Source organism: Rhincodon typus, unplaced genomic scaffold, assembly GCF_021869965.1.
Source record: "Rhincodon typus isolate 14 unplaced genomic scaffold, sRhiTyp1.1 hic_rhity00003571, whole genome shotgun sequence".
Lineage (NCBI taxonomy): Eukaryota > Metazoa > Chordata > Chondrichthyes > Orectolobiformes > Rhincodontidae > Rhincodon > Rhincodon typus.
In genome coordinates this window covers 2,493-12,545 of record NW_025969209.1, presented here as the reverse complement: position 1 = coordinate 12,545, position 10,053 = coordinate 2,493, and the positions used below count along the sequence as shown (strand labels likewise).

The 10,053-nt window shown below is 48.2% G+C and overlaps 1 protein-coding gene across 1 annotated transcript in view; it reads right to left on the bottom strand.

Annotated features, from left to right (window-relative positions):
• LOC109926341 (E3 ubiquitin ligase RNF157-like) overlaps positions 1-9,975 on the bottom strand; it is a gene marked incomplete at its 5' end in the record, with an annotated part of 13,891 nt that extends 3,916 nt beyond the window's left edge. The window contains 5 exons of the mRNA XM_048593693.1: positions 2,317-2,428; positions 4,366-4,471; positions 5,079-5,317; positions 7,389-7,501; positions 9,816-9,975. Coding sequence (XP_048449650.1) covers positions 2,317-2,428; positions 4,366-4,471; positions 5,079-5,317; positions 7,389-7,501; positions 9,816-9,975 — 730 coding nt within the window. The remainder of the gene's footprint in view (positions 1-2,316; positions 2,429-4,365; positions 4,472-5,078; positions 5,318-7,388; positions 7,502-9,815) is intronic.
• Between the last annotated feature and the right edge of the window lie 78 nt (positions 9,976-10,053).

Genomic DNA, 10,053 nt, shown 5'->3' with positions numbered 1-10,053 from the left:
CACTGACACACACCCTCACAGACACAGTCCCACACTGACACACACCCTCACAGACACAGCCCCGCACTGACACACACCCTCCCAAACACAGTCCCACACTGACACACACCCTCACAGACACGGTGTTGCAATCTCCCACACTAACACCTGACAGAAACAGTGTCAGATCCTGCGCAGCAGTGGGATGACAGTGTTGCAGTGGACTGTCACTGAGTTAGTGACCCAGGGGCCCAGTGAAAGTTCTGGGGACAAGGGTTCAATTGACAAAGCGAACATTTAGAACATCAATTCATGGAATGAAATCTGGAATTGAAATGAAGCTCAGACTCACTGCTGTTATTGAGTGTTCTTAAAGTGGGTTGGGGATTTTAAGGAAGGAAACTGCTGTCATACCTGGACTGGCCTACACGTGACTCCAGACCTACAACCATGTGGGTGACCCTGAAATGGCCTGAGAGAGTCACTAGTTTGAGGGCAATTATGGAGAGGCTGTGCCTAGTAATGTGCTGGAGGCAGGTTCAAGTGAGACATTCAAAAGGAGACTGGATGGTTACGCAGATACTATTAAAGGTTGGAGATTGGCCCGAGGTAATAAGGCTTATTTGAAGAGCCAGCACAGGCAGGATGGGCTGAATGGCCTCTTTCTGCACTGTAGAGATTGTGTGAAATGCTGACCTTGGCAGTGACCCACACTCACCTTGAGATCCTCATCTTCCTCCTGTGTGGCTGGCAGTGGCAGACGCTCATCAGAAACACAGTCCAATAGGTCATCGGGGCCTGTGGCCTGGTAGGAGCCAGACATTGAGGAGACGGTGTCTGCGCTGAGCTGAGAGGATGCCATTGACATCACTGACTGCACCAGACTGCTGCTGGCATCTGAGAAATGGACACAGAGAGACACAGAGCAAGAGAGAGAGAGAACATGGAGAGAGAGAGAGAGACAGACAGACAATGGACAGTGAGATGGAGAGAGAGAAAGAGACAAAAGACACAGGCAGAGACAGAGCAGGATCAGAGCCCTCAGAGCTGAGTAAATATTTCAGAAACATCACTGCCAGCCGATGGAAGGTGGGAACAGGGACACTATGTAGGGAGATACTCTGTGTACACTGGGGTGGGGGGACAGTCACTGTGTACAGCAAGAGATTGGGAGCAAATCATTGGGACTGGGATATTGGGAATGAGATACTGGGAGTGGGATATTGGAAGTGAGTCATTGGGAGTGGAATATTGGGGGTGGGATATTGGGGGTGGGATATTGGGAGTGGGATATTGGGGGTGGGATATTGGGAGTGGGATATTGGGGGTGGGAAATTGGGGGTGGGATATTGGGAGTAGAATATTGGGAGTGGAATATTGGGGGTGGGATATTGGGAGTGGGATATTGGGGGTGGGTCTTTGGGAGTGGGATATTGGGGATGGGTCTTTAGGAGTGGGATATTGGGAGTGAATCCTTGGAGACATATACTCCTCTTGCTCAGAGGCTGTTAATGCGAGTGCAAGCTGTTGTCTGAGACACAGGACAGACTTCCACATGGGATTTAGGGGAGGTGGGGGATGCGTCTCTGAAATGGTCACTGCTTTAAGCTCATTCTGTATTCATGTGTGAATGGAACAAACAGGAGTGGCAGGGATTCTCAGTGCCACCTCCATACACCCTCACCCACTACTCCCACCTCGATACCCATCCCCCACCCCCACTCCTTTAAACACCCCCCCATCCCCAAATCGCACCCCCAACTGTCTCTGACTCTGAAACTCTACAGATACAGGCCCAGCCTGCCTAACCTTTCCTCAGGCAGCAAACCACTCATTTTGGGGATTAGTTTAGTAAACCTTCTCGGAACTGCTTCCAACACATTAACATCCAGCTGTAAGGACACTGACCTGTACTGTACACAGTCCTCCAGGTGTGGTCTTACCAGTGTCCTGTATAACTGAGGAATTATCTCCCTACTCTTGCATTCAATTCCCCTTACAATAAAACGTTACAGTCTATTAGCTTTCCTGATTCCTTGTTGTACCTATAGACTAACCTGCAGTGATTCATACACTAGGACCACCAGATCCCTCTGCTCCCCAGAGCTCTGCAATCTCTCACCGTTTAAATAATCAGCTTCTGTTTTATTCACTCTGCCAAAAACGAGAAGTTCTCATTTTCCCACATTATACTCTATTTGCTACGTCTTTCCCCATTCACCTATTTCTATCTTTCTGTAACTGCCTTATGCCATGTTCACAGCTCACTTTCCCACCTCGTGCCGGTCCTGAAGCCTTACAGCGGGCCCTGAAATATTTAAGAGAGAAAGGAATTACCTTCGGGTGAAGTGATGGTGGAGGACAGTGGTGTGCCGGTACATGAGGACTGGTCGACAGCTCCAGATGATGACAGGGTCACATTCTCACTTTCAGGAGTGGCACTCAAATCCTGAGGGACAAGAGGCATTGCTCAGGGAACATGTATCCGAGATATTCACACGGAAACAAGACAAACTCCACTTTCAACTCACCGCTAAACTTTTTCCAAAAGACAAGTCCTTTGCTCAGGCTCACTGCGGGTTAAAGGGGCCCATGTTTAAATTTGTTTATGGTCTGAAAGGGTTAAAACTGAAGAATGCCATTAGCCCCCCAGTGCACCCCCGCTGCCACCACCCCCCACCCCACCACCAACTGTGATGATGCTGCATGGGCTCCTGGACAGAGTAGCTGAGGGTCCAGAAGGACACCTCCCCCCTTCCCCTCCCCTGACTCTCTATCCTATGGGCTGGGAGTCACATAGCTCAGCTGGATGTGGTTGAGGTGTGTGTTCAGCTGCTTTTTAATGTAAATAAACAGGAACAAAATGACAATCTGACTGTGACTGTTACTGCAGAAAATCTGACCCAAGGACTAAGGCTGTCAAGGATTTAGAAAATGAATTTATTTCAAGTTTTGACGACATACCTGGAAGGTTTATTTAAATCAAGGTCACTGAAAGGTCACTGTGTACATTGGTGATTTCTTTTAAAAACAAGCCTTCCTTGGTATCATGGGGCTGGCGGGAACTCTATACTTTACTATGGACCCTGTTTCTGAACAGGGACAGGCCTGGGGCGGTTCTTGTTTTATCAAGCAGAGTTGGAGGAATGGCTGCTAAGAACAAGCTGCTCACTTCTGAAAAGAAACCTCTGTTGTTGAGTTCAGGGTGAAACCTGCTATTCTTCTGAAAGGGACTGAAGGAACATCTCAAGATTGTAGTTCCTGAACAAACTGTATCCGCTAGATTTTTGAGACAACGGGGGAGATTATTGACTTGACCCAACCTGCCAGAACATCACAGCAACTGATTCAGAACACCCTGCAGTTTATCCTATACCTTCAAGAATGACATAATGGCAAACAATTTTTTTTCCCAGGAAGCCAACCTCTGCAAAGAATCTACTTTATTTCTTTCTCTTTTCCTGCTGTTTTGTGTGTGTGTGAGTGTTCGTATATGTGTGTCTGTGTGTGTGTGAGAGACAGAGAGAGTGTGTCTGTGTGTGTGTGTGTGAGAGAGAGCGAGAGAGAGTGTGTCTGTGTGTGTTCATGTATATGTGTGTCTGTGTGTGTGTGACAGAGAGTGTGTCTGTGTGTGTGTGAGAGTGTGTGTCTGTGTGTGTGAGAGAGGGACAGAAAGTGTGTGTCTGTGTGTGTGAGAGAGAGAGTGTGTGTGTGTCTGTGTGTGTGAGAGAGAGAGTGTGTGTCTGTGTGTGTGTGAGACAGAGTGTGTGTGTGTCTGTGTGTGAGAGAGTGTGTGTGTGTGTGTGTGTGTGAGAGAGACAGAGAGACAGAGAATGTGTGTGTCTGAGAGAGAGAGTGCGTGTGTCTGTGTGTGTGTGAGAGAGAGTGTGTGTGTGTGTGTCTGTGTGTGTGTGAGAGTGTGTGAGTGTGTGTTAGGGATCTTTATTGACATGAGCATTTATACTTCTATCTGCCTGATTGTGTAAATTAGCATTTTCACTGATTAAGTTTTGTTTTGACAATATATGCATAACTGTGTTTATGAAGAGATTGGTTTGATTGATCTTGTAGTTTTAAACCTGATATTGGTAAGGTATTTAACTGGCCAGGTCAGTAACTGGAAAATATACTTTTATTTTATGTTGTGTCCTGTGAAACAGTGAGATCAGAGCAACAGTACACCCCCACCCACTCAAAACCTACAATGAACTAGTTCCTGTTACAACAAGAGTCCCTTCTAGTTAGAGCAGGCACAGGTTTCTGCCCTCCTACACCAGAGCAAGCTGGCAGTGCCATTAAAGAGCATGGTAGCAGCAGCTGGCCCTGTCTGTACCACAATCGTATAGGGATTGCATTAATCTTACCAGAGGCTTTTGGGAACTGTACCTCAACCTCCTGATTGGCGTGTGTTGTGGGGGACACTATCTCCCCATCACTGAACGATTTCACCTCATCTTCCCCATGGAGAATGGACGAGCTCCGTGAAACTGACCTTTAGGGAAAGAGTGAATCCTGTCAGCAAAGTGACAGAGAGAGAGGGAGGGAGAGAGAGAGAGAGAGAGAGCGAGAGAGAGAGATACAGTGAGAGTGAGAGAGACAGTGAGAGACAGTGAGAGTGAGAGAGAGAGAATGAAAGTGAGAGAGACAGACAGTGAGATTGAGAGAGACAGAGACAGTGAGAATGAGAGTGAGAAAGAGAGAGACAGTGATAGTGAGAGCGAGAGACAGTGAGAGTGAGAAACAGAGTGAGAGAACGCGAGAGTGAGCTGACAGAGTGAGAAAGAGTGAGAGAGTGATATTGGGAGTGATAGACAGAGACAGAGTGAGAGAGTGAGAATGAGAGATTGAGAGAGAGTGAAAGTGAGTGCGTGAGAGAAAGACAGTGAGAGTGAGAGAGACAGAGAGAGCGAGAAAGTGAGAATGAGAGAGTGAGAAAGTTAGGATGAGTGAGAGCGAGAGACAGCGTGAGAGAGAGAGAGTGAGTGTGAGAGAGAGAGAGACACAGACTGAGAGAGACACACAGACAGAAACACAGAGAGTGCGTGACAGAGGGACAGAAAATGAGGCTGGGTTTTGTCAGCAGCGAGCGCTTTTCTTACTTGGAAGAGCTTTTCTTCAGCTTGAAGCCTGGGTTGCTGTTGTCACAAACTCTGTCAGGTGGAGCCAAGGTGCGTACAGGAAGAGTTTGTCCATTAGGTCCAATGGTAGGTAAAGGACTGGGTGTGACGCTGTTTCTGACCTGGTGAATGGGAGGAGCTGAAGGTGTAGGAGTGAGGGGTCCATTCAAAGCCTCGAGCAGTGATACGACCTCATAGCCCACGGGGATGTGATCCGAAGCCTGGGGAAAGGAGGACAATTGGATTTTCTATCACTGACAAAAACCAGTAAAATACTGCACATACTGCTCGAAATGTGGCACCAAACAGAAAACACTCAAAATAATTGGCAGGTCGGGTGGGGGGTGGGGTGGTGGTGAGGCAGTGCGAGGCTTGGATCCCCTGTGTCACCTCTACAATGGGAGGCTCAATATCGTCACAAGGTAAACTGGCACTCACCCATCACCATGGAGCCCACCCACAGTCAGACCCAATCAGAGGGAGCAATGGCTACTGCCAATCAGACACTGGGACATTTACCATGTGGCAGGGTGGGGGATTCACCCGCAGGAGAGGGCAATGGGTGTGGGAGGTGGGTAGTGCCTCAGTTGGGAAGGAGGGAGCTCTTGGATAGGAGCTGTTTAAAGCTGACAGGGTTAGGTTGGCAGGCCTGGGAAAGCCTTGCAGGGCTGTGAGGATAAACAGGCTGTCGTCGCTTGACATCATTGAGTCATAGAATCCCTACAGCATGGAGGCAGGCCATTTGGACCATCCAGTCCACACCTGCCCTCCAAAGAGCATCCCAACCTATCTCTGTAACCCTACGTTTCCCAAGGCCAATCCACCTGACCTGCATATCTTTGGAATGTGGGAGGAAACTGCAGCACCCGGAGGAAATCCATGCAGACACGGGGAGAATGTGGAAACTCTACATGGCAGTTGACCGAGGGTGGAATTGAATCTAGGCCCCTGGCGCTGTGAGGCAGCAGTGTTCAACTCAACCAATGCAACCCAACCAAAACAAATCCAATTCAAACCAAAGCAACTCAGCCTAAACCAATCCATCTCAACCCAAACCAACCCAGCTCAGCTCAACCCAACTCAACTCAATGCAAACCAAGAAAAATTAAACAAATCCAAACCAACACAGCCCAACCCAACACAAAGCAATACGACTCAACTCAATACAACCCAACCAAAATCAATCCCAATTCAACTCAACCCAACCATAACTCAACCCAACCTTAACTCAATCCAAATGTAACTCAACCCAACCGTAACTCAACCCAACCTTAACTCAACCCAAACGTAAATCACCCCAACTGTAACTCAACCCAAACGTAACTCACCCCAACCGTAACTCAACCCAACCTTAACTCAACCCAAATGTAAATCACCCCAACTGTAACTCAACCCAAACGTAACTCAACCCAACCGTAACTCAACCCAACGTAACTCAACCCAAACGTAACTCAACCCGACCGTAACGCAACCCAACCGTAACTCAACCCAAACGTAACTCAACCCAACCGTAACTCACCCCAACCGTAACTCAACCCAACCGTATCTCAACCCAACCGTAACGCAACCCAACCGTAACACAACCCAACCGTAACTCACCCCAACCGTAACTCAACCCAACCGTATCTCAAGCCAACCGTAACTCAACCCAATGTAACTCAACCCAACCGTAACTCAACCCAACCGTAACTCAACCCAACCGTAACTCAACCCAATGTAACTCAACCCAACCGTATCTTAACCCAACCGTAACTCAACCCAGCGTAACTCAACCCAAATGTAACTCAACCCAAACGTAACTCAACCCAACCGTAACTCAACCCAACCGTAACTCAACCCAACACAACTCTACACAACCCAATGCAATCCATGCTGTGCCATGCTGGACTAGCACAAACTAATTTAGTTGACAATTTTAACCCAAAGAGCAAAATAATATTGATCCAAGGAGTACTGGTGTGGGCTGAGACTTGTTTTCAGTGGGGAGTAGTCGAGGGGGTGCAGTGATGGTGGATATGAAAGTTCCAGCTCTCTACTGATCAGTATGGCCATTCCTTGTGTGTCACAGCCAGACATACCCAGGTCTCCCACTGACTGCACTTTAATAATTATTTCAACAATAACTTTTTAATTCGTCCTTCATTCTTCGTCATTGACATTAATTTCAATTCCCTATCATTACAGATTAATCTATTGCTTGCAGGTGCTCACAGACAGGGACCGTGTCCCAACACCCTCCCCACAACGATCTCAGGAGTCACCAGGAGGATGGATCTGTCTCCTGCTACCCACCGAATGATCATCAGTCTCAGCTATCTGCGATGTGATGATAGGGTTATAACCACTCGGTGTCAGAGGATCCTGTTTCTTCCTCATTGCCCGGATCTGCAGGAGAGCACGGAATGCTGCACAAGAGACAGACAGAGAGAAAGAGAGAGAGATCAGTGACCTGTAACTCTGCTCCTGGCCTCAAAACCCTGGGAACGGTGCAGGGCTAAGTCTACCCCCTTTTCCTCCTCATATCAACATTCACTGCCCCAGGGAACATAATCCCAGTGACTGTCCTTAAACTGTGTGAGACTGGAGAGAAACAGACTGGTTACTGACACAGGAGCACTGTTTATGTTTTATTAATTCATAGGACATGGATGTTGCTGGTTAGGATTCATAACCATCTCTAGTTGCCCCTTGAGAAGGTGGTGATGAGCTGCCTACTTGAACCGCTGCAGTCCACCAGTTGTAGGTTTACCCACGATGTCCTTAGGGAGGGAATTCCGGGATTTTGGATCCAGCGACACTGAAGGAACGGTAATATATTTCCAAGTCAGGATGGTGAGTGGCTCGGAGGGGAACTTGGAGGGGGTGGTGTTCCTATGTACCTGCTGCCCTTGTCCTTCTAGATGGAAGTGGCCGTGGGTTTGGAAGGTGCTGTCTAAGGATCTTTGGTGAATTTCTGCAGTTCATCTTGTAGATAGTACACACTGCTGTTACTGAGCGTCAATGGGGGAGGGAGTGGGATGTTTGTGGATGTGGTGCTAGTGAAGCAGCTGCTTTGTCCTGGATGGTGTTGAGCTTCTTGAGTGTTGTTGGGGCTGTACCCATCCAGGCAAGTGGGGAGTATTCCATCACACTCCTGACCTGTGCCTTGTGGATGGTGGGACAGGCTCTGGGGAGTCAGGAGGTGAGTTACTCGCTGCAGTATTCCCAGTCTCTGACCTGCTCTTGTAGTCCCTGTGTTAATGTGGTGAGTCCAGTTGAGTTTCTGGTCAATGGTAACCCCCAGGATGTTGATAGTCGGGAATTCAGTGATGGTAACACCATTGAATGTCAAGAGACGGTGGTTGGATTGTCTCTTATTGGTGATGGTCATAGATTGGCATTTGTGTGGCGCGAATGTTACTTGCCACTTGTCAGCCCAAGCCTGGATATTGTCCAGATCTTGTTACATGTGAACACGGACTGCTTCAGTATCTGAGGAGTCACGAATTGTGCTGAACATTGTGCAAACATCAGCGACCATCCCCACTTCTGACCTTATGATGGATTGATGAAGCAGCTGAAGACAGTTGAGCCTGGGACACTACCCTGAGGAACTCCTGCAGAGATGTCCTGGAGCTGAGATGATTGACCTCCAACAACCCCAACCATCTTCCTATGTGTCAGGTATGACTCCAACCACCGGAGCATTTGCCCCCTGATACCCATTGATTCCAGTTTTGCCAGGGCTCCTTGATGCCACACTCAGTCGAATGCAGCCTTGATGTGAATGTCTGTCACTCTCACCTCACCCTCTGGAATTCAGCTCTTTCGTCCATGTTTGAACCAAGGCTGTAATGAGATCAGGAGCTGAGTGGCCCTGGCGGAACCCAAACTGGGCATCGCTGAGCAGGTTATTGCTGAGCAGGTGCTGTTTGATAGCACTATTACTGACACCTTCCATCACTTTACTGATGATTGAGAGGAGACTGATGGGGCGGGAATTGGCCGGATTGGATTTGTCCTGCTTTTTATGTACAGGACATACTTGGGCAATTTTCCACATTGTCGGGTAGATACCAGTGTTGTAACTGTACTGGAACAGCTTGGCTAGGGGAGCAGCACAGTGGTGCACACTGGTATTGTTGGTCACACTTGTAACTAGTGGGGCACACTGGTTACCAGAGGGTTACACTAGTTACTGCAGTGAGGGTATACTGGTTATGAGAGAAGGCACACTGGTTACTGAGTGGTTGTACTGTTTATGGTTATAAGAGATCATGCAGGTTACTGAGCGGTTCCTCTGGTTACTGAGCAGTTATACAGGTTACTGAGCAGTTACACTAGTTACTGAGTGGTTACACTGATTACTGAGCGGTTACACAGGTTACTGAGCATTTAAACTAGTTACTGAGCAGTTACAGAGGTTACTGAGCAGTTATTCTGGTTACTGAGTGGTTACACTAGTAACCGAGTGGTAACACTGGTTACCGAGCGGTTACGCTAGTTACTGAGCAGTTACACTGATTACTGAGCGGTTACACACGTTACTGAGTGGTTACACAGGTTACTGAGCATTTACACTAGTTACTGAGCAGTTACACAGGTTACTGAGCGGTTATTCTGGTTACTGAGTGGTTACACTAGTAACCGAGTGGTAACACTGGTTACCGAGTGGTTACGCTAGTTACCAAGCAGCTACGCTAGTTACCGAGCGGTTATGCTAGTTAATGGTGATCTTACGGAGGCGGCAGATCGGGCAGTTGTTGGCCTGGTATCGCAGGGTGTCAGCACAGGCATTACAGAGACACAGGTGACGACAGGGCAGGATGAGGGTGTCACGAACATCAGACAGACAAACGACACACTCTGCACTGTTATCACTCAGCTCATCAGCAGGTACCTAAACAACAACAACAACGGGAGACAGTGAGAGACCAACAGCAGCACTGGCTGAGTGTATACCCCCGCGAGGGGGAGG